The following is a 25,493-nucleotide window of genomic DNA, read 5'->3' on the forward strand; positions in this document are numbered from 1 at the left end:
GTTATATGGTAGTGGCGATGGAGAAAATTAAATGTTGATAAATTTAATTAAGGATCAAATTAACACATAATTAATTAATTAGCTATGATGAATCCAAATGGCTAGCTATTTGTTTGTTCAAGATCATGATGTGACTTTAATAATTAAAAGATTGCGTGGAGTGGTTACTACGAGTTAAGCTACAACATGCAATTTTATATTAACTTCAAATTTGGTATATATTATTACTTCAAAATTTTCCCCACAATTTCTGATTTTTCTTTTAAATAATACTTTGACTATATATCTTTTGTTTTTTTTTATGGATCGAACAAAGAACAATTAATGGTATATGAACTAACGAGAATGATGAGATCGTCGAATCTTTTGTGATGGTCCACTAGACTACGATCGGGATTATGTTGCTATTTCGATGTTACATAAAGAGTTTGTGCGTAGCCACCTTTTGAGTGACTTGCACGTTTTGGTTAGATCGTGTGTCGATCTTCATTTGGATTTATCTTGAATTATTGTATCGATTAGACAGTCTATATAGATAGCATTAAGACTAAAAGTGATACCACCACTTGGGTTGCGTTGAATTCATGTCCTTGTTGTTTTAATCAGGTTAATATCTAATTATTACCAATCAAATGATATTACGTCACTATGAAGCATTATTGTTGGGAGATTTTTGATGAAGTCATCTTCGGATCAAAGTTAGTTAGTTAGCTAAACTCGAATGGATTTGGATTTGAATTTTGATGTTTGAACAATATGTTTTGGATAAATATGATCAAAGCAGTCAAGTATGTTAAAATTGATCGAATACTTGATAGTATATGAGAGAGAAGTCAAGTAGGTCATGGAGGATCAAATACTTAATTGAGAAATTCCTAACTGGAGGTTAGACAAAACAAAATTCTAACTCAAGAGTTAGGCAAAGTAAAGTCTAAGTGAGTCAAGGACGACCACACGTTGGCAAAAGGAAATCCTAACTGCGGTTAGACAAAACAAAATATAGGGGTGTCAATTCTGGTGGGTCGGGTCGGGTTGAGTTTTTTTTTTTAACCCAACCCGAACCTGAGTTCAACCCAAAACACCTAAACCCGAACCTGACCCATATAACCGGAAAATCCGATTTAAAATGACTTTTTTGGACTATTTTTCTTATAATTCTTCACTTTTATCTCAATACTTTATCATTATCATACAAACATGATATTAATATACATAAAAACATCTAAATTTTTAAAATAAAATTTAATTTAACCCCAAAAAACCCACAAAATCATATATTTAAGTCAACCCGGGTCAACCCGAACCTGACCCGACCCGACCCGACCCGAAAATTTTTAACTCTCCAACCCTCCAACCCGAACCCGACCTGAACCCGAAAATGCCCAACCCGAACTTGATTTTTTTCGGGTCGACTCGGATTGGGTCGTCGGGTCGGATTCATTTTTGACACCCCTAACAAAGTCCAAGTGGATCAAGAACAATCACACGTTGTCAAAGAGAAGTCCTAATTACGGTTAGACAAAGAAAAGTTCAAGTGGATCAAGGACGAGAACCACACGTTAGTAAAGGAAAGTCCAAGTGGGTGAGGGAGAACCGCACGTTGACAAGGAAAAATCTTAACTAGGCGATGGAAGTCCTGGCGGGGCTAGGAGGTTGAAGACCTAGTTGGGAACTAGGCGATGGAAGTCCTAGCAGGGCTAAGCAATGGAAAACTCCAAGGGGTCAAAGGTGGACTAAACACTTGGTGAAGAAATCCTAGTGGGACTAGGCTAATTGAGAAGTCCAAATGGGTCAAAAATTGACCAGACACTTGGTGATCGGAAGTTTAACATGGAGTTGACATGCAACGAGGAAGTTTTAATATTGTAAACTTTCAAATGACATAATTTTTTACTCGGATATCAGAATGAGGTAATTTTTATTATGAAACGAAGTTCTTTCATAGATCTATGTTTGTCAAAGATAGGTATTGATAGGTTTGATAAGTCAATTGATGGCTTGAGCAACTGACTAATGTAAGTCGATTCAGTTGCTAGATTCAACTAATAGAATTAGTCAATTGATAGCCTTAGAAAGAGAATAGAAGTGAGTGATACTCTCTTGTTTTGTTCGATTGATGAGATCAGTCGACTGATATGGGACATCAGTCAACTGATATCTAATTGGAGAGCACAGAAGTAAGTGAGACTTGTGTGCTCCATTTGATTGTTGTGATCAGTTGATTGATGTTTTCATCAGTTGACTGATATTCAACTTGAGACAAAAGCATATAGGTTTCAAAAGCATTAGAGACCATTTAACGATTAGAGACCACATCAATCGACTAATGGGCAAGATCAATAAGCTAGTATACGACCTAATGGCTTTATAGGAGGGGTTTTGAGAAGTTTTTCACAGTCGGTTCTTGAATGATTTAGAGTGAAGTGCTACTGCGTTTTCAAGTCTACAACATGATATTCCAAGCAAGAAAAGAGCAAGCAAAGTAAGGTTCATAGCTATAATTGTTTTAAATTCCTTGTGTAACCTAGTCAGTATTTCTTGTTGTGAGCTTGTGCGAGGCTTCTCCCCCTCCGAATTATTTCTGAGAAGGAGTGTGTTCCTAGTGGAGCAATGTGCATCGTGTGGATCCTTGGATTAGTCACCTTAATTAAGGAAGTGGAGACCAAGTAAATCGGAGATGTTAGCATTGAGGAGTCTTCGCTTCGAGTATCTGCTGTAAATTATCATCGAAGAAGCCAATGAAGTTATTCACCCCTAGCTCGCACGAGTCCTAACAAATAGGACAAAGTATATAAATATAAAAAATAACTATGCATGTTTAAAAGAAGAATTTGATCAACTGAAAATACAAAGTTAAAAGGTAAAATAGAAATATTAGAAAATTCTGCATGCTCAAATCCTGACATTTTTCGTAGTTTAAATTTTGTAGGACTAAATTGATATTTAAAAAATTATAAGGGTCAAATTATAAAAAGTAACTAGAAAATATATTTCATAAATTTTTTTGATAAATGGAATAGGTATGAACTTATTTTAAATTCTTAAATCATGCTTAGTCAGATTAACATTAATTTTTTATGCATGCTTTAATTTTTAATATTGTTTACAAAATTATTTCGTACACCTACTGTACATGTTTCATATTGAAATTTTTTCCTATGGTAAATGATGATATTATCTATTAACAAAAAAATTTTGAAAATTTTTCACCATTATATTATTTTTTTTATATTTTTTACTTTCAAAAAAAGAATTTTAATGATTAAAATTATTTCAAAAATTAATTTGTAAAAAAAATCATTTTTTTGTGATAATTAATTATTTTTTATGTTAGATAAAAAAAAATTCAAGATTTTTTTTGATAGTTAAATAGTATTTTATGATTTTTTTTTATAAATTTTTAATTTTTTAGAAATTAATTTTGAAAATCTATTTTTTAAGATGAAGATTGTTATATGTTAAATGATTAAAAAAATAGTCAAATTTTGTAGGAGTCTAAATATATTTTTAATTATTTAAATTAAAAAATTATTATTTCTATAAAAAATATTATTTCTGATCAAATAAAAAACTTGTTTTTCATAAAAAAATTTTATCTTCCTGAGATTAATTATGATTGATATGAATAAAAAATATGCAGGATTTTTCTAAACTTAATAATAATTTTTAATTTATTTTTGTAAAAATAGAGAATTAATTTATAAAAAATTATTTCTTTGAAAATAAATTTCAATAAAAATATATATCTCTAAAAAAAAAAAAATCTGTTTTGTACTCCTAGAAAAAATTCCAATATTTTTCTTAATTGTTTTCATTTTGTTTCTATTTTATTTTTGATGTGATCAAAGAGGAAAAAATATGAATTAAGTTAAGGGAAGGTTTAAATTTTTTATTACAAATTTATGTCATGTTAAGGCAAATAAATGTTTTATTTATTATTTATTTTTGCCCCAAGTTAACTTGTGTTGATGCAAATAAAAAAGGAGGAGATTGTAAGTACCCAGGTGAGTTTTAATGTGATCAACCGAGTTAAATTAGGCTCTACGTTTTTGATATCTTGAGTCTAAGTGTGAAAGGACTTAGAAACACAAGAAGTCGAGTTGAAGACACAATTAGCGAGAAGGATGACACGGGAAGCGAGTCGACAGACTAGGTGCATCCGAGAGACGATGTGATATGGAATAGTACATCGACGGACAAGAAGGACGTGCGTGATGCTTCCAAGGGACGAAAAGCATGAGAAGAAGATTGCTCGAGGAGAAGGCCGAAGTTAGGTTCGGGTGAGCTCAACTCTTGACGGCTGAAAAATCATCCAAGCTATCGGACAAGTCAACTTAAGTTGACTGTGTCTAGGCGCTTGAACCAAGTCCAGGTGCCAGAACTCTAAGCACCTGGACTAGGACCAAGTGCTTGGGATGTCCCAGCCACGTCAACGACCCGTTGCAACAAGGATTAGACTAGAGCCCACATCAACAAGAATCCAGACTCTCGGACCAGATCTAGGGGCCGGGATGATGATAATTTCATTGACGAAGAGTCGTTGCAAAGTGGATCGAGGCAACCATGTCCAGACACCTGGGAGCCACCACATCAGTAAATGGCTAGTTTGATACGTGAATAAATAGAGCTCTGGTCCTCGAAGTTTGAAACAACACACTTGTACTTTAATCTATGAATTTTGTTTCCATTTCGCTTGTGCTTAAATTGCTGTAAAAGGCTACTCAGCCTTCAACGAAGGATATCTTTCTAGTTGAGCTTCTATTGTCTTGGATTAGTAACCTCTCTATTGCAAACTAAGTAAATTCTTTTGTGTCTCTTACTTTATTTTTATGTTTTTATTATTGTTAAATTAATGTGTGTTCATTGGTAAGTTCTGAAAGCAAGAGAAGTGCTAACTTTCTTTCAGAGCTATTCACCCTCTCTAGCTGGACTACACGGAACCAATAGGAACTAGACAATAGAAGTACTAGTGGGGCTAGAATGTGGAAGACTTAACAGGAGGTTAGGTAATGGAAGTCCTAGAGGGGCTAGACAAGGGAAAGTTCAATGAGTCAAAGGTTGACTTGACACTTAGTGATCAAAAGTCCAATAGAAAGTTGACACAAGATGAAAAGTTCAAGGAGGACCAGATACTTGGTGAAGAAGCCCTTGCAGGTAAAGGTTGACAGGATGATAGACAACGATAAGTCCCAACAGGTCACAGATGACTAGATGTTGAGCAATGAAAGTCCTGGTAGATTGAGGTCAACCGAATATCGAGCAAGATATGATTTTGGCCTTAGAAAGGTTGAAATTTGGGTTAGTAATCGATTGTCAAGGAGTGGAATCGATTGATAAACTCAAACTTGAATTTTTGGATTTTGGTGCTTGAATCAATTAATGTAATTGATTGAGCAGTGCCAATCGATCATGCAAGAGATGCCATTCAAACAGAAGATGTTCGAATCCATTTGGCAGATTGCCTAATCGATTGAGACCTATTCTAATTGATTAGATAATCAGGTGTTTTCGTGAGACACAGTAAGGATCAGAAATGATTGGTTAATCGATTAAGCCTTATGTTAATTGATTAGAGTAATCGATTACACAGTATTTGTCATGAAAACAGAAAGCTTCTGAATCGATTGGACAATCGATTAGTAGCTACCGAATCGATTGATATGATTCACCAATTGATTAGATGAGTGAAAAAGAGTCATTCTATAGGTTTTTGAATGGTCATCTGACATGACAATCGATTGAGAGTAAGGTAAATCGATTAGAAGGCACAAGTTAGCCCTAGAAAAGGTTTTCGCGAAGGTTTAAAGCATATATAGCTAGAGCTAATTCTTGGGTATTTGGATAAAAAATGTGTTGTTGTATTTCCATCCACCAAGAGACAATCTAAAGTAAGAAAAGAGCAAGCAATTAACACAAGGTTCCTCATTGTAAACCCTAAAAGTCGTTCTCGATTGTATTTTGTGTTTGCATTCTTATTTTCTTGTTGTGTTCTCATGCTTGACCTTGTACAAGGCTTCTCAACCTCCGGGAAGGAGGCTTTCATCGTGCATATGTGAGAGTGAGGAGTGGACTCTTACATTAGTCACCTTAAGGAGGTGGATACCAAGTAAAATGAAGGTGTTAGCATTGCTCTAAGTTTTCCACTGCAACATCAATTTTGAAGAAGCGAAATGAGCTATTCACCCCCTCTAGCTCTCTACATGTCCTAATAATTAGAGGCTAACCAATCGATTGGCGTGACTCACCAATCGATTAGTTAGGTAAAAAAGAACATTCTGTAGGTTTTGAATAGTCAATCTGACGTGACAATGGATTAAGGGTAAGGTTAATGGATTAGGAGGTGTTTTCCATCCTAAGAGAAACCCTAGAAAAGGGGGTTTCATGAAAAGAAAGCTAATGTCAGTTCTTGGGAAGTTGAAGAAGAAGTGTTGCTGCATTGCCAACTGATCAAGAGACATTTTCGAACTACAAGAGATCAAGAAAGTAAGGAGTTCTTTGTATTTGTATTATCATCTCTTGTTTTGTATGGTTCTATTGTATTCTTGTATTTCTCATGTTTGAGATAGTACAATGCTTCTCCATCTCCGGGAAGGAGGTTTTCATAGTGAAGCTGTGAGTGAGGAGTGAACCCTTAGATTAGTCACCTCAAGGAGGTTGATACTAAGTAAAATTGAAAAAGTTAGCATTACGGAGTCTTCGCTTCAAGTTTCTGCTACAAACTTAAGAATGTTTGACTGCTTGGATGTGCCTCCACCAACACTTCTCAATTTATCCTGGTGGCCGGTGGAAAACTTTCGTGGGGTTGGACTGATCACCTCTAGGACTAGTCAATTTAAAGAATTAAATACCTGAATTACTAATAAAAAATGAATATAGATTGTGAATTGTTTGTGAGTAATGTTTGTTGGGAATACAATCAAAGTCTCACATTAAAAATATATGGAAAAGATCATAGTTTTATAAGATAGAAGATATCTCTAATACTATACGACATTTTGGGTAGAGCCCAAAAATAAATCTATGAGGATTTAAGTCCAAAGTGGACAATATCGTATTATTATGGAGATATGTAAATTTTTTTATCTTAATAAGTGGTATTAGAGTCATGGTTCAGATTGAGCCATGTGGATGGAATAATGGCCTAAGCAAATTATGGGTAACTGGATGCTTGATGAAAATCCTAGGAAAGTGAACCTAGATGGTGAAAAGAATCTTAGAGGAGAGGAGTGACTTCAATTGACCTGATGCTTTAGGGGAGTGTCGGAATAGGACAAGGGTGATTAGATGCTTAAGAGGATAATTAATGATAGTCTTTCGTTTGAAGGAAAGATTGTTATGAAAAGTTCTATATTAGTATGAAACCTTTTTAGTAGAGCTCAAATATAAATTCAAGAGCAATTAGGTCCAAAGTATATAATATCATACTATTAGGTCCAAAGTATGTAATATCATACTATTATGAAAATATATGAATTTTTTTTATCCTAATAATGTCCCGAATAAAATTTGTGAACTATGAAAATAAACAAATCAAATCTGAAAATTAAATTTACTAATCAACTAGATAAATTTTAAAATATAAAATATAAATAATTAAATAAATATAAATTTGAACCCAACCGAAGCTTATAAAAAAATCAAGTTAAACATCAATAACCATTTCAATGGCCCATTCATTCAAAATTTGACTTACTCGACTCACTTACAACAATATAAAATTTAGTTTAGTTATATCTAATGTGTCATGATGGAATAAAACATCACTCATGACCAATATCCTCAATTATTTAAATGTCCCTATCTCTATTATTTTCCCTATCTCTATTATTTAAAAAATTTAAATATGTAACTATCATTCATCATCTTTTGCAATACAATCATACACATTAATCATCTCCACACTCAAACCTTTTCAAATTACAATAATAATGTCCCCAATTACATCACAATAATTTCGCCATCTTCTTCCATGTCTTTCTTAATCAACAATTTTGCGTCGCCAATAAACTTTCGATACCAATCGGCAGAGAGCTTTGGAGTCCTTACTTGTGTCTCATAATCCACATGATAAAGCCCAAATCTCATACTATACCCATATAGCCACTCAAAGTTATCTATCAAAGACCATATGAAATACCCCCTCACATCAGCACCTTGCCTTCAAACAAAATTAATCATGATTAGCCATTAATCAACCTCATTAAGATCACATTTAAATTAATTGTATACCTCATTGCTTCATGCAAAGAAGAGAGGTAGCTTTGCAAGTATTCTACTCTCTCCTTGTCGTTTAGTAATTCCTTCAATGTAGTATTGTGATAGCTCCCTTGTGGATAACCTACACAAATTAAGCCTAATTAATTAGGGTTGCATTGATTTAATGGTGAGTAATTAAAGAATTAATACTAACCATTTTCTGTAATAATCATGGGCATGTTGTTGTATCTTCGCTTCATGTACATCACAATGTTTTTCATGCCACGTGGAACCACGTAGAAGTTCGGCTTTGCAGTCTAAAAAGGATTAATTATGAATTAATGGAGTAATTATGAATTAACAAGTAATTTAATTTAATTTTTTTTTACCGGTTTTCCAATTGGGACCCCCTTTTTGTCTCGAACCGGAGCCGCAAACCCAGCCAGTAGGGGTCCCACGACGTCACACGTGGTAAACATGCAATCTTTCACGTAGAGACTCGAGTAATGGTTAATTCCAATGAAGTCCAGTTTGTTTCGCAATTTCTTCTTCTCGCTCGTTGAAAACTTTGGCAATCTGCCCCCCAAAATTTGCCTCATTTCCGGAGGATAATCCCCGCGCACAAAGGGATCGAGAAACCTGCGCCCCAAATGTAAATAAAGATAAATTAACAGACTTTATTGTAAAATAAGATCTAGCCAAGGCCCAAGGGAAATAAATTATTCGTTCCACCCTCTATAGTTTTTCTTTTTTCTTTTTTACCATGCGAAATAAAACGCTGATGCCCGTCGACATGCTTCGTAATCTGCAGTTATGTTCCTGAGCGGCTCGAACCAATCGGTCCCCACCACGATGCCGACGCTGCCCCCTTGCTTTTCCTAATTAATTAATTAATTAACAAAAAATATATATAATTAAAATACAATTTATAAATTTTTTTTGGTTTTTTTTACCTGGTATTTTCGTCTGTAAATGCCTACGGCAGTCGCATGTGCTAGTATTATGTTATGGGCCGCGATATACGGTTCGATGGTTGAGTCACCCGAAGAACAGTTACCGAATGGATGCGAGCAACGATTGGGAGGGTATGTTCCGGTCATGTATCCGTAAGTGGCTACGGCGTTGGGTTCGTTAAAGGTGGTCCAGTACTTCACTCGGTCGCCGAATTCCTTAAAACATATGTCCGCAAAATATCCAAAATCCTCCCTGAAATATACTTTATTTTTTGAGAAAAATGAAAATAGAGTAAAATAAATTATGTGAAATTAATTTTGGATTTAATTATATAATTACTGTATTTGAGAGTTCAACCATCCACCGTATTGTTCTTCAAGCTCTTGTGGAATGTCATAATGGTTCAGGGTAATAAATGGCTGAATTCCTAATAAAGTAAAATATATTTAAAAATGAATTTTTATTCATTTTTTAAAATAAAAAGATTACCTTTAAGCAGTAAGGCATCGATGAGTTTGTTATAGAAAGCAATTCCTAGTGAATTAATTCCTCCATTTCTTCCTCCTGCCGAATAAAAAATAAATACCAATTTATATATATATTTTAAAGTATTAAAATTAATATATAAATATAATAAAAAAATACTCACTTGGTAGAACTCTTGACCATGATATAGAAAATCGATAAGCGTTGACTCCGAGAGACTCCATTAATTTAACATCTTCCTGAAATGAAATTATATTATTATTATTATTATTATTATTATTGATACGATGCATAAAAATAGGGTTCGATAAAATCAGACAGTCAGAAATTAAGGGGACGTAATAGTTAAGGACAGTCCAAGGTCAAGGGGACATGACAGTTAGAAGTAGAGGTGATCACGGATCGGGTTGGTTCGGTTATTGGGCTAAAAAATTATCCGGCCCTACTAGATCAGATAATGCAAAATTGGGACCTACATTCGACCCTATATCCGGCGGTTCTTATGTATCAGATATCCGACGGGTTGTCAGTTATTTGGATATCCGACCATATATCCAATGAAATATAAAATATAAATATAAATATAACAAAAATAAAATAAAATTTAAAATGATAATAGACATTACTCATTATACGTTATAGCAGCTAGTCGGAAATAGCTATTAGAACGTGTAGCAGCTTATCGGCAGTAGTTGCTACAACGTGTAACAGCTTATCAACATTAGTTGCTACAAATAGGGGCGATCACGGATCGGGCTGGTTCGGTTATTGGGATAAAAAAAATATCCGGCCATACTAGATCAGATAATGCAATATTAGGACCTTACATCCGACCCTATATCCGGCGGATTATTTTTTTCGGTTCGATTCGGGTTGGTATAAGCGGGTTGGTGGGTTTGGCGGGTTGATTGCTCACTCCTAGTTAGAAGTCAAAGGGACATGACAGTCAACAGTTAGGAGAGGAAAGGAGTTAGACCACATGACGTCATCGGCCGCATAATTCTTTATCGGGTATAGACAGGTCAAGGTTCCAGATCTGAGACATGAGATATAGCCTGGAGTAATGCCTAACCTGCCTCAACTGGTCGGGTTTCCACAGCTCGATTGGCATAGTCAGGCCTGCCACTTTCAGTAAGACAGCTCCCGATCAACCCTTAAGTGATCCAGGCGTGAAAGATGGGACCCTCGCCACAGCTCGTGCCCTTCATCAATACTAGAGCCAAGTGCCACACCCGAACGGTTATCCCGAGCCGATCGTAACTAAACCCGGGCGAGACAAGAAGCACTAGGTGACAACAATGTCAGGGAATCGTAACCTCCTGTCAGGGAATAACTGCTATATGTCAGGAAATATTTCAATGGTCTACTATCATTTGCGAATTGAACCTTCTTTTAACCAATAAGAGGGCGTCACGTGTCCTCTATCACCCAACATGCCCTGACATCCGACATTATCTGACATCGGTTAGACTCCAGAGGTACGTATTATCATATAAAAGGGATGTCTTCTCCCTTGAGCAGGTACACGGACGCACACATTCGCACTTGTCTTCTACAATTCTTTTTTCCTTTGTACACTGTTCTTCTGGAGGAAAATTATCTGACTTGAGCGTCGGAGGGCCTGCGCCCGGGACTTTTTTTTCTGGTTTCTGGTCTTTAACATTCCGGGTACTTATCTGAGTGTGCGCAGAGCCTAAGTAGCGTCGTTTTTGTCACCATTGTCCTTCAGCTCTACGTGGGGGTCCGTCTTCCGGTGCACATACGCTAGGTGTGCCCAAGTCACCTCTACGTCAACATCGACTCCATCTCAACCGACCTTCGTCTGACTCAAATTCCGGACAGAATTGTTGGGACCTTTGTGCCCGCTAGAGGGGGGTGAATAGTGATTCGTTGTGCGCTTGCGTCGTTTGCTTCGTCTTGATGTTTTGCAGCGGAATACAACTCGAAGACAAACTATACAATGCTAACAAGTAGGATTTACTTGGTATCCACCTCAAAAAGATGTGACTAATCCAAGGATCCACACACTGACTCACTCCTCCACTATGAAGTACTCCTTCTCGGTCGCAGCCAAAGGCGGAGAAGCCTCGTACAAACCCAAACACACAAATAGAACTCATACAAGATGAGAAATACAAAAATACAAGTGAAAACACACTCTTCTTGCTTACTTACTATGTGTTGTTGTTGTCTCTTAAATCTTGGAGATGCACTCCAAGAACTCTCAAGAACTGGCAAGAATCTCGGAGAAGATCGCTGGTGAAAATCGCAGTAAACTACAGAAGAAGAACGCAAAGTTCTGCAGAGAAAACGCTCCGCCAAGGCTTTAAACAGTGCTCCCAATCGATCCAATCCATCCCCAATCGATTGCCACGTCAGCACCGCTCCATCGCAGCCGTCCATCACCTACATCCTACCCAACGGTCGAATCCCAATCGATCGACCGATCGATTGGGAACATCTGAATCGATCGGTGGATCGATTCAGAAGCTTTCTGTGTTCTCGCGATTGCGTGAGAACTCCCCTGCCCAATCGATCGACAGATCGATTGGCAGCTCCCAATTGATCACCCGATCGATTGGGAAAGCTTTCGTGCTCGCGATTTCACATCCCAATCGATCGACCAATCGATTGAGCCTTCCCACAATCGCAGCACACTCCAATTGATCCACTGATCGATTGGACTCTGGTTCAATCGATCGCCCGATCGATTGACCAGCCTGGACTTGATTCAAACTCAAGTCTAAATCCCCAAACCCAATTCTGTTCAACCGTGACCTGTTGGGTCTCCATGCCTAGCATTTGGCCACACCTGACCAACCTCGAACTATCCTTCTAGCCTCCTCCATCAGCCTTACGTCCCTCGGATATCTCCCATCCTTCACGCCTTGCCTTCAAGAGTTTCCTTCGGCCTCATCCTAGTTATCGAGTTCTCCTTGCCAAGTCACACTAGGACTTATCTTGCCAAGACCACATGCTTGGACTTACAATCTTTGCCAAGATCACACTTGGACTTTCCAATTGCCTGACTCCTCACCAGGACTTTCTCCTTTGCCTAACCTCCAGTTAGGACTTCCACCACTGCCTAAACTCCAGCTAGGACTTCACCACTGCCTAACCTCCAGTTAAGACTTCCAGACGCCTAACCTCCAGTTAGGACTTACAGACGCCTAACCTCCAGTTAGGACTTCCACCACTGCTTAAACTCCAGTTAGGACTTCACCATTGCCTAACCTCCAGTTAGGACTTACCCATTCAAGTCTTCTGTCATCCTTGACCTATTTAACTTGTATTCTCATCAACCTGGTCAACCCTTTGACCATCTCCACAACCAGACGATTGCTCCAGTAATCTCCATATATTGTCAAACATCAAAACTCAAATCCCGACTCAAGCTTGACTCAACTCAAGCTTGACTCAACTCAAGCTTAGTCAAACTGGTCAAACTTGACCTGAAAAAATTGCCCCAACAAGAATCAATTTAGCGTCATCTGTGGGAACTTCCTTCACCTGCTCTAGAATGTGACGATGGAGGATACAGGAAGGATCAACGTCACCATGACAGTAGGAGAGTACGAACTATTCAAGGAGGGCAAGAGACGAGCGGCTTCAGAAAAACATACCACTGCTTCACACCCAAACTAGATGCCCATAGTTTTAAAGGACTAGATCCGCGTTTCTGAAAGGAGGTCTAAGTGGAAACAGCCTGAGGATTTCCCTCAAGACTTCTATCGCGAGCCCTGCCTGGATTATTATAACAAGGGTCCGGACTATTATAATAAGAAAGAGCAACCGCAGACCTCCATGGCCGAGAGTTCCCTGCCCAGAGATTCGAAGAAGGGGAAAGTCATAGTCCTTCAGGAAGAGCTGAAGGAGATGCTCGAAGAGCAGGTGCCCTTCTCTCTTAGGTTATTCGAGGAAAAACTGTCGAAGGGGTACAAACCCCCAGCTATTAGAGAATATGATGGTAGCAAAGATCCAGAAGATCTTCTCCGAAAATTTCAGAACGCTGCATTGCTGCACCAGTATAACGATGTCATCAAGTGATGAGTGTTCTTAAACACTCTATATGGCTCGACACAAAAGTGATTAAATGGATTGCTGAACAGGTCCATCACCTGCTTTCAAGACTTCAAGAACGTTTTCCTGCGCCATTTCGGCAGTAGCAGGAAGTATCATAAGGCAAACCACTGTCTCTTCGCCCTCAAGCAAGAGTCTGCAGAACCCTTGAGGAGCTATATCAAATGCTTCAAATGAGGTAGCCCTGGACGTACCATCCGCTACCTCAGAGATCTTGATGAGTGCCTTCTCCCACAGTCTGGTGGAGGGGGAGTTCTTTCGGGCTCTCATCCAAGAGCCAGTAAAGAATTTTGATGAGATGTTGGGGAAGGAAGCCAACTACATCAATGAAGAAGAAGCCCAGACAGCTCGGCAGAAAGCAGACAAGGCACCTGCTCCTGTCAATAAATAAGAGAAAAAGTCACCCCAACCTCTAGCTCGACCCTTTCCCTGTTCCAAGGATGCCCGACCATGATTTCCGCTCAGTCAAGATTCCAGGGCGGTGCAACGGGTAGAAACTGTCCAAGCCCTTAGACTCGGTCAATGGGGGCCCTGTTATTGCACCTACCATAGGTCACATACCCATTCCACTGGAGATTGCATCCAGTTCGCTCGAGATTCTCGGAGGACGATTGAACTGGGCTTGCCTCCGCCTGAGATCGTGCCCAAGATTCAGAAGCTATTAGCCAACTCGCCCGCTGCCTCAGGGCAATCAGGTAAACCCCTGCCCGAAAATGCAGGTTAGGGAATCCAGTAGCCAGGTCGGGGCAAGGAGCCAATGAAATTCCCTTAGGAGGAGAACATGGGAAATGTCATCATCCGAGAGATCGTCATGATCTGCGGGGGGCCCACTGATGGAGATTCTACCCGGGCCCGTAAGTTCCATGAGCACCGCTTGGAAATACATGCGGTGGGGTGTCGCTGGGAACAAGCTGCTAGACCCATAATCAACTTTAGGCCTCAAGACCTAGAGGGAGTGGAGCTCCCCCATGATGATGCCCTCATAATCAAAGCTGTCATCGTCAACAGCCATGTGGCTAGGTTTTCGTTGACATCGGAAGCTTTGTCAATGTGCTGTTCAAGAATGCGTTTGAAGGCATGCAGATCGACGGTAGCGAGCTTCAGCCCGTAGCTACTTCCTTATATAGGTTCACTGGAAACGTGGTACGACTAATGTGTCAAATTAAGCTAGCCATCTCTTTAGGTAGCGAACTATTAGCGAGGACTCAGAGGAGCACTTTTATTGTAGTGGACCCTTTATCCTCCTATAACGTCATCTTGGGAAGGCTCACACTGCACGAGTTTCGAGCGGCCATCTCCACTTTCCATTAGAAGATGAAATTTCTTGTGGGCGACCAGGTCGGGGAAGTCAAGGGTGAGCAACTGGTCTCCCGTAGGTATTACGTCGACATTGTGAAGGTGGAGGCTCACAAAACTCAAAGAACCCAGGATGGAAGAATCCATATCATCCAAGAGGAGCCTCTGCCTATGGCAGAGGAACTCATCCCTTGGGAGGAGGTCCAGCTCTATCCAGAGGGTCTGGAGAGCATCACCTGCATATCAGGCGATTTGCTAATCGAGATCAAGACAAATCTGGTCAAATGCCTGACACGCAATAGGGACATGTTCTCCTGGTTCCCCGAGGAGCTACCAGGAGTTAAGCCCGAGATAGCTGAGCACAAGCTACACTTCCTGCCTGATTCCCAACCGGTTAAACAGAAGAAGTGGAACTTCTCGATCGAACAAAATAAAATCATTCAAGCTGAAGTTGATCAGCTCTTGAAAGCGGGACATGTTAGAGAAGTACAATTTCCATCATGGCTCTCTAACGTGATCATGGTGTCCAACCTAACAATAAGTGGAGGACTTGCATCAACTTCCGAGACCTCAATCGAGCCAGCCCTAAGAACTGCTACCCGCTTCCAAGGATTGACTAGATGGTGGACTCCACCTCGGGCTATGAGAGAATCTGCATGCTTGGTGCTTATCAAGGATACCACTAAATCCCTCTCACCTGGGAAGATCAAGAGAAAGTTAGCTTCATCACAGCCGATGGTACTTTCTAGTATATAGTTATGTCGTTCAAGTCCACTGTAGCAACAAACCTTATTATTGCTCTCGTGGAGGAAACCTGTGGCGCGCTGCGGTAGTATGACTTAAAGTTAAATCCACTAAAGTGCCTGTTTGGAGCTCGAGGGAGAAAATTCCTGGGGTACCTCGTTACTTAGCGCGAAATCGAAGCCAACCCGGAGAAGGCTCAGTCCCTTCGAGATATGCAAGCGCTCAGGAATTTGAAAGAAACACAGAAGCTGGTGGACAGGATTATGACACTCTCTAGGTTCATATCTCGATTTGCAGATCGGGTGCTCCCTTTCTTTAAAATACTCAGAAGGGCTGCTAAGTTTTAGTGAGACAAAGAGTGCAGCAAAACTTTTGAGGAACTAAAGCAACACCTGGAGACCTTGCCTTCGTTGTTTAAACCTATAGCCGGAGAGCCGCTCTGGGTATATCTGTCAGCTACCCCTAAGGTCGTGGGGTAGTGTTGGTAAAAGAACAGACCATGTACAACGGTCAGTGTACTTCTTTAGCCACCCATTGAAAGGGGTCGAGTCTCGATACACGACCCTGAAAAAATTAGTTTATGGATTGATTCTTATGGCTCGCCACTTAATACCTTACTTTCTGGTACACCCAATTATTATCATGACCAATAGTACCATATGGAAGACCCTTACCAACATGGAGATAACCGACCATCTCATCAAATGGGAAACCGAGTTGGGGGAATATGATATACAATATCAACCCTGAAAGATGATCAAAGCACAAGCCCTGGCCGACTTCCTAACAGAAATCCATCAAGATGATGTTGAGGAAACATGGAAAATATATGTTGATGGGTCATCCACTCAGTAAGAAAGCAAAGTGAGGATACTCCTTATATCCTCTCAAGAAGATATTATGCAACTAGCTGTCCGACTAAACTTCAGAGCTACCAATAATGAGGCGGAGTATGAGGCAGTACTAGCTAGATTGCAGGTAGCTCGACATGTAGGGATAACTTGGGTAATCATTTATTCAGATTCTCAGCTGATGGCTCAGCAAGTGGCTGGTAACTTTGAAATCAACAATGAGAAGCTGCAGCTATATAGAGAAGCATATGACCAAATGAAGGAGGGCTTCAAGGAAGTTATAGTGACCAAGATTCCCCGAGCGGACAACCAGAGAGCAAATGAACTAACCAAAATGGCTAGTTCTTTGACTACTTGGGTGTTGGATAAGTTGATAGCCCAGATTAACCTGCAGAACAATTTAGATGAATCAATTGACTGGAGAGCGCTAATGATCATTTATCTTCAACAAGGAGTTTTGTCGACTGATGCCGAAGAAGCTAGATTGATTAGGAAGAGTGCTCATGCATAAACACTGATCGGGGATCAATTATACAAGCGGGTATTCTCTCGACCACTACTCAAATGCCTAGGTTCGACAAAGCGGAGTATGCCCTGCTAGAAGTTCACTAGGGATGTTGCGGTAGCCATGTAGGAGGAAGGATGCTAGCCCGAAAAGTACTTGTGGCCGGGTATTTTTGGCCTACATTGCAGAGAGATGCTCAACAGCTGGTGGACACTTGCCTCTCTTGCCAAAAGCACCAAAACCTAACCCACCCATCGACCGAGATTTTGAAGACCTCAATAATTTCTTGTCCCTTTGACCAATGGGGTATGGACATTGTGAGACTTTTTCCCAAGGCTCCCGGGTAAAGACGCTTTTTACTCGTGGCAGTAGATTACTTCTCTAAGTGAGTAGAGGTAGAAGCCCTGACTAGGATAATGGAAGGAGCTATCATCCAGTTCCTATGGAAGAACATCTTATGCCGATTCAGATTTTCTTACAAGTTAGTCTCGGACAATGGTCAACAATTCCAAGGGCGCGGGATCCAAGAATGGTGTCGAGGATTTGGCATCACCCAGGCCTTCACCTTCGTGGCGTATTCATAGAGTAATGGACAGACCGAAGTTACTAACAGAGAGATAGTTCATGAGCTGAAGGTCAAGCTGGACCATATGGGCGGCAAGTGGGTTGAAGATCTCCCCAATATTCTTTGGGCATATCGAACGACTCCGTGAGAGAGTACAGGACTTACTCCCTTCCATCTTATCTACGACAACGAAGTAATTGTGCCGGTTGAGGTTAGAGTTTCATCCGTTCGGCGTTTATTATATGACCCTGAGAATGCTGAGCGGCGGCTGCTAGAGCTAGATCTTATCAGTGAAACTTGTGAGAGGACGGCCGCCCGATTGATAACCTACTGACAAAAAATGCGGCAGAACTATGATAAGAAGGTGATCCCCGGCTTCTTCGGAGAAGGGAACCTAGTATGGAAAAGGATCAGACCAGTAGGAGAGGTAACCAAGTTAGCATCTCAGTGGGATGACCCTTATAAGATCATTAAGAAACTAACGTCTAGTGCCTATTACCTACAGGATGCTCAAGGTAGAAGGTTGGACTGCCCATGGAGTGCTAATTACCTCTAGCCTTATTGTGTCTGAGGGTGTTATTCCTTGTAATAGTAGTTGTTTGAGAGAAAGATCTAAGGCTAGGGAATGAGTACTATAGGCATCGGGTAATCTTAACCTGGACTAGGCTTAACTTTTTCAATGAGGAACTCCTGAAGCCCTCAAGTCACGGACGTAGGACTTAGTTAAGTCTTACTACGCTCCTTGTGCAAGCCTTGAACAAAGCTCTTATAATCCTCGGTCGACTGTCCCAGCCAAGAGGGGCAAAGATCTAAAAGATCTCTCACAATAAGTTCTTTTATCTCTCGGCCTAACGAGCTCTGCCTCACTTACACACACGGGTCCAGCCTAAGGAAAGTAGGAAAATCCTAATGGAGAGCGGAGACTAAGAAGCTAAGAGCAAGCTCTTATAAACATGGGAGGCAATAGAAAAATGAAGCAGTACATGGGCTGAGTCACTTAAACTCTGAAAAAACATCATCGGACATTTCTTTAATGATCCGATGATAGTCTAGAAAATCTTTAGGAGGGTTGGATGACAAATACCCTCCCTCTTGGAGTAGTTGGACTGCTCCCACTTCTCCATAGGCCAGTGATCGGACGAAGTGATTTCCTACTTGAGAGCCAAACTTCGGAGAGTGAAGGTACTCTGCCCGATCAGCGATGCTCGTTCTCCCCCTCCTTATAAGTTTCCTATGCCTGGGTTGAGTGAGACAAGGTAGATTGGGCTTGAGACAGTTCTGCCTACAAATAGTCCAGCTCTATAACTTGAGATTCCATATCCCTTCTATGGTGTATGAGGATCACATCCTTAGCATTAAGTTCCTTGGTTAGGCGATCCATCTCTTACTTGTGCATAAGCTTGAAGTTCTCCAGGGCTGTAGTTTGTTGAGCCAGCTCTGACTGAGCCTTTTCCTTGAGGGTCAGTTCCTCCTGATACTTAACATTAGCTAATTGATAGAGGACCTCATGCCCCTGACTATTAATAAGAGGCTTCTGCTGAAGCACTAGCCTGGGGAACATTCTGGCTAGACATAATCTCTCTGTCTCGCTTCCGTAGGATTTTTCTGGGCATTACGGAAGAGCCAAGGGCGAAGGTTCGAAACATGATGACTTCTGCAGGCAAACAAAAACACCTCAGTTAGTGAAGATATGAAAGAAGAGTCTGGTAATCTTATTGAAAGGTGCGCTCAAAGGCGTCCGGATGGGGCTCAGCCTGAAAGTATACAACATGCTCTCCCGTAGCAAAGAAGAGAGTCGAAGTTGCACTCCGTCCAATTTCTCAGAAGCAAGGAAGCAGGCAGGTCAGTGCTAATGATCACTCAACTCAAAAGGAGAGGGAAGATTGGGACGCCATTCAACAGGCCAAGTCACGAAATCAGACAACTGAACATAGAAAAAATGGTACTTCCAGCCTTTATTGGAGGAAGGCATACTGTCGAAAAATTTATACCCGGTCCTGGATTGCACTATGGAGACACCCGACTCTGATCACTTAATGGAATAGAAATGGTAAAAAAGTTGAGGAGTCAAAGGAATTTCATACAAGAGACAAAGAATTATCATTCCACATATGGCGCAGAAAGCATTGGGGGCGAACTGGGATAAGGGGATACCAAAATACCGACTCAAGGAGGAAAAGAAAGAAGGGATAGGAAAATGGAGACCGCCAAGAAGCTGGTCTTTGAAGAAGGTCATGAAGCAGGTGGGAGAAGGATAAGGATGGTCATTGGGTCCCGGAACGTGAAACTAGTATGCTTCAGAAAGCTGCAAGCTAGATTGCATCGACCGGAGGTCACTCCTATCAAACTCAGAACGAAAATATGCATACTACAATACTACTACTTCTCCGGCCATTGTTGAATCGAAAACAAAGAAGCAGAAGATGTGGGAGGAGAAGCACTTACAAAGGAGATGCACGAAGGGGAAAGTGAACAAGCAGAGAAGGAAAGGTCGAAGGAAGACGAAGCACTGATGAGTAGCCGTCGGAAGCCTTTAGGGTTTTTAAACCAAAACTCTTAAGGAACATGGGGATTTGAGCTAGACAATCGAAATATTGAGCTACGACAACCATCAGATTAAGGGAGAGAAGCACCATCGGGCCGCGTGCAAAAAGTATGCGTTAGACATCATATCGAGGAGAGTTCATAAGACACGTGTCAGCTCCCTATGAAAGAGCATTTATGATGGAAAGGACAGGAAAATCATGGAGTAGATATGAGAATAGTGGCACCATGTCTCATTGGTACCACTCTCGAGGACCGAAAATTCCATTTGGCTGCCTCAGGAAGTGGAGTAAGAGGCAGCGGGAAGCGTTGGTCAAAATTTAATGTCTCATCGTAACCTCGGAATCAGAGTAAGATTCAAATTTAACTAATGTCTTATCTAATACACTTCATGATCCCAGGTGAATGAGACTAAGTCCACAGGGGCGCTTCCTTCAATCTACAACGACTTCTCGGTCGGAATTCCAGACTCTCGCCCCAATACGAGTTATAAGTGAGTATGCTCTCACAACCAATGACCTCTCGATTGGGATTCCAGACTCTCGCTCTAGCGCGAGTTATAAGTGAGCATGCCTACACGATCAAATGACCTCTCGGTCTGGATTCTAGACTCTCTCCCCAACACGAGTTATAAGTGAGCATGCTTTCACGACCAACGACCTCCTAGTTGGCATTTTAGAGTCTCGCTCCAACGCGAGTTATAAGTGAATATGCTCTCACAACAAACGACCTCTTGTTCGGGATTCCAGACTCTCGCCTCAGCGCGAGTTATAAGTGAGCATGTTCTCACGCCTAACGACCTCTCGGTCGGTATCCTAGACTCTCGTCCCAGCGCGAGTTATAAGTGAGAATGTTCTCATGACCAACGACGTCTCGATCAACATTCCAGACTTTCGCCCCAGCGCGAGTTATAAGTGAGCATGCTCTCACGACCAACGACATCTCGATCGGTATTCCAGACTCTTGCCCCAGCGTGAGTTATAAGTGAGCATGCTCTCACGAGCAACCACCTCTAAATCGGGATTTCAAACTCTTGCCCCAGTGCGAGTTATAAGTCAGTATGCTCTCACGACCAACGACCTCTCGATTGAGATTATAGACTCTCGCCCCAGCGCGAGTTATAAGTGAGCATATTCTCACGACCAATAACATCTTGGTCGAGATTCTAGACTCTCACCCCAACACGAGTTACAAGTGAGCATGTTCTTACACCTAACGACCTCTCGGTCGGTATCCCAGACTTTCGTCTCAGCGTGAGTTATAAGTGAGCATGCTCTCACGACTAATGACCTCTCGATCGACATTCCAGACTCTCGCCCCAGCGCAAGTTATAAGTGAGCATGCTGTCACGTCCAATGATCTCTCGGTCAGTATTTTAAACTCACCACATCATGGGTGATAGATGGGCAGGGCCCTTGCCATGGCTCAGAGAAGTAGTGTTTCTGGAGGCAATTAGCGTCGCTATCGTCGCATCATTCATGGATATTCAAAATTATCTTTTCTATTAAAGATGTCTGCATGAAGCAAGAGAGTTATAGTGGGAAAGGAGTAAAGATACAGGAATAAAGACTGAATCTCGATCAGATCTATTGATACCCCAAGGTTATTTTGATGTGATCAAATAAGTTAGGTTAGGTCCTGTTGTGTTTGATCCTATGTTTAAGTGTGCAGGAACACAGGAGCACAGGATGTCAAGCAAAAAACGTAGCTAGCGAGAAGGACCGCACATGAGAGAGCTGATGGGATCAGTGCGTCTGAGAGACGAGGTGTTGTGGAAGAGTACACGAGTGGACGAGAAGGAGACGCGTGGCGTTTTCGAGGGACGAGAAGCCAGGAGCGGAAGCTTGCTCGAGAAGGCCGGAAATTGGGTTCGGGTGAGCCCTATTCTGGATGGCCAAGATCATCAAGCAAGAGGAACCGGAGCAGAAGACCCGGGCTAAGGCGTGCAAAACTGGAGTGGAAGGCCCGGACTGAAAAAGTCAACTTGGTTGACTTTCCTGGTTCGGGCGCTCGGAACTGGATTTTATCTGGATCACGTCTGACCACGATCCGTTGCAAAGGGGATAAAGTTTTATCTCCCTTCATGCGCCTGGAATCCCTCTAGGCGCTTGGAACCCTTCCAGGCACCCCGAGCAAGGCTATATAAGCAACCCTGCTCCCAAAGCTAAAGAAGAACTAGAATTACAAAGTAACAACACTTGTGCTTGAGTTTGTTTGAGTTTAGCTTTCTGATTCTGTGCGTTCATTGCTATAAGAGGCTTTTCCGCTCAGAGGAGATTTTTAGTGCGCTTTTTCATCTACCTTAGGTTAACAACCTCCTTGGTTGTAACCAAGTAAATCTATTGAGCTTCATCTTTTTAGTTTATTATTAGTTCTATATTTATGCAAGTGTTTTAATTAAGTTATAAGTTCAAGAAAGGTCTTTTTTCTTGATTTGTGCAGGGGCTATTCACCCCCCTCTAGCCGGCCGCCAAAGGTCCTAACAAGATCTACATTTAGTTGATAAACTATAGGGGAATGCCCCTCAAACAAAATCTCATTCTTAAATCTGTAAAGACATAGAGGTCCTCTAAATGCTCAAAACTCTCTTCCAATGTCAGTCGTGAGTCGGCACCCCAAGCAATAGCATTCTGTTTGACCTGCTTGCTCAAGATGGATTCGAGCTTGTTCTAACTCAGCCTGAGTCAACTGAAGAGCGCGTCATTGTTGAGCGATCGTTTCATCTTTAATCTTTGTTTCAACTTGCAGAAGGGATATTGAAGAGGCATGTTTCACTTTTAAATAGATCATGAATTGAGCTTGACTCTCCAAGTCTGAATAAGCTTTTTTGTTTTAGCGCTACCTTAGCTCGAGCTCGAGATTTAGCAGCTAGCCAGAGTTCTTCAATTTCCCTACGAAGGGAAGACTGAAGATCCTTCTCTTGTGCTAGCTCGGCTAAGGTCATATCCTTCTGGGCAAACAGTTGGGTCATGTGAGCCAATTGCTGGCGAAGGTGTTGCAGTTCATCCAACTTGGAGTCCAAATCCATGATTAAGGGGCATTAGTTAAAGGAAGTATGTCTCTGTGGGCAAAGGTCAGCCCTTTTTAAAGAGGAAGAGGGGGGAAGTCAACTTCTATATAGATTAAAGCGACTTTTCCCCCAAGATTGATTGAGCAATTAAACATGTTACAATATCGATGGTCTGGGAAAAGAAGCGGCATTTATAATCATAATGAGGAAGTAAATGATACTTGAGTTGAAGTCTAGTCAGCCAGACTTGAGCTTTCTACGACTAGACTTGGAGGGGAGGCTTGTGATATGGTGCATAAAGGTGGGGTCTGATAAGGTTAGACAGTCAGAAGTTAAGGGGACGTAGCAGTCAAGGACAGTCCAAGGTCAAGGGGACGTGGCGGTCAGAAGTCAAAGTGACGTGACAGTCAGCAGTTAGGAGGAGAAAGAAGGAGTTAGCTCGCATGACATCATCGGCTGCATAATTCCCGGTCGGGTACAGATAGGTCAGGGTCCCAGTTCTGAGATATGAGATGTAACTTGGAGTAATGTTTGACCTACCTCGACTGGTCGGGTTTCCACAGCCCGGTCCGCATAGCCAGATCTGACACTTTCAGTAAGACAGCTCCCGGTCGGCCCTTCAGTGATCCATGCGTGAAAGATGAGACCCTCGCCACAGCTCGTCTCCTTCATCAAGACTCGAGCTAGGTGCCACACCCGAACAGTTATCCCGAGCCGGCCGTAACTAAACCCGGGCGGGACAAGAAGCACTAGGCGACAACAATGTCAGAAAATCGTAATCTCCTGTCAGGAAATAACTGTCATATGTTAGGGAATATTCCAATGGTCTACTATTATTTACGAATGGAATCTTCTTTTAACTAATAAGAGGACGTCATGTGTCCTCCATCACCGAACAGACTCTGACACCCGACATTCTCTGACATCGGTTAGGCTCCAGAGGTACGTATTATCATATAAAAAGGGAGATTCTCTATCTTAGCAGGTACGCGCACGCACACGCACACATTTGCACTCATCTTCTACAATTCTTTTTTTCCTTCATACACTGTTCTTATGGAAAAAAAGTATTTGACTTGAGAATCGCAGGACCTACGCCGAGGGCTTTTTCCGTAGTTTCTGATTTCTAACGTTCCATGTACTTATCTGAGTGTGCACAGAGCCTAAGTAGGACCGTTTTCGTCACCATTGTCCTTCAGTTCCACTTGGAGATCCGTCTTCCGGTTTACATACACTATGTGTGTCCAAGTCATCTTTCCATCAACATTGATATTATCTCACTCGATTTTTGTCTGACTTAAATTTCTAACCAGATCAATTATTATTATTTTCAAAAAATAAAATAAAATAATTACCAGGTAGAGATGATAATGATCGTCAGCTATGTCAGCGTTGGCAGCATCCTGAATGTGGCCTGCAAAAATTAATATGAAAACGAAAATAAATTAATGATAAAAAAATAGGAGTCAAGTAATTATTTTGTACCAGGAATATGAGAAAAAACGTCCCAATTGCTTAAGCTTTTTCGATCATCCAAGTAAGCTCCCTCTATCTGCAATTTATTTAATTAATTAAATTAATCAATATAGTTTCGAATAGGATATTCATCTAAAGCAATAGAACAGCAACTGTCTACCTGAAAAGAGGAAGTGGAAGTGCCGAAGATGAATGAATCAGGGAAGTCACTCCTTCGTAGAGCATTGCAAGTAGAGAAGGGGAGAAACTCAATTAGCACAAACAATTGCATAGCTATGGCTAATATTCTTGTCGTCCTCATCCTCTTCGTCTTACCTTTTTTTCTTAGAGACAGAAGGAGTTAGGAAACAAGAATCATAAGATCTCAAAGTTGGCATAAAAAACGCCTACCAGAGATGGTCTATTCGATATATCGCCTACTCAATTGATGATGGTTCCCAACTATTTTGTCGAGGCTCCCCGGAGGTAGCTGCCTTTAGCTAAAAGAGGAGGAGGAGGAGGAGCAGGAGCAGCGTATGGATCCAAAATGTTGCTAATTAGTGAGGAAACCAATCATGCAACGTTTTAAATGCAATTAATTTAGATGGGAGAGATAAGGTGGCTCATTATGATTTATTTTCCACTCATGTTAATGGTTTGATTCATTTTAAATTCAATTTCACTTACCTTATCAAATAATATATAAAGCTGGACTCATCTATAGTCCATCTGTTCATGTAAATATCATTTTTCCTCCTAGTATTGTTTACTCCCAAAACGTAGTATAGACGGTACACATGATATCTC

General features: G+C 41.0%; 1 protein-coding gene across 2 annotated transcripts; it reads right to left on the bottom strand.

Moving 5' to 3' along the window:
- Positions 1 to 7,779: 7,779 nt before the first annotated feature.
- Positions 7,780 to 25,224, bottom strand: LOC121983766 (beta-glucosidase 18-like). Of its 2 annotated transcripts, none has more exons than XM_042536376.1 (13): positions 25,098 to 25,224; positions 24,868 to 25,022; positions 24,717 to 24,783; positions 24,587 to 24,645; positions 9,800 to 9,875; positions 9,640 to 9,714; positions 9,490 to 9,577; positions 9,150 to 9,402; positions 8,959 to 9,074; positions 8,586 to 8,835; positions 8,411 to 8,513; positions 8,230 to 8,338; positions 7,780 to 8,158 (listed from the first exon to the last, which is right to left on the bottom strand). In XM_042536376.1, the coding sequence occupies exons 2-13, from the start codon at positions 25,006 to 25,008 to the stop codon at positions 7,939 to 7,941; spliced, it is 1,557 nt and encodes a 518-aa protein (XP_042392310.1). In that variant the 5' UTR covers positions 25,009 to 25,022; positions 25,098 to 25,224; the 3' UTR covers positions 7,780 to 7,938. The 2 variants fall into 2 exon arrangements, with proteins under 2 accessions (XP_042392310.1, XP_042392308.1); XM_042536374.1 differs by having other exon boundaries at positions 24,868 to 25,030; positions 25,098 to 25,218.
- Between the last annotated feature and the right edge of the window lie 269 nt (positions 25,225 to 25,493).

The sequence above is a fragment of the Zingiber officinale genome, chromosome 5B, assembly GCF_018446385.1.
Source record: "Zingiber officinale cultivar Zhangliang chromosome 5B, Zo_v1.1, whole genome shotgun sequence".
In the NCBI taxonomy this organism is placed as follows: Eukaryota; Viridiplantae; Streptophyta; class Magnoliopsida; order Zingiberales; family Zingiberaceae; genus Zingiber; species Zingiber officinale.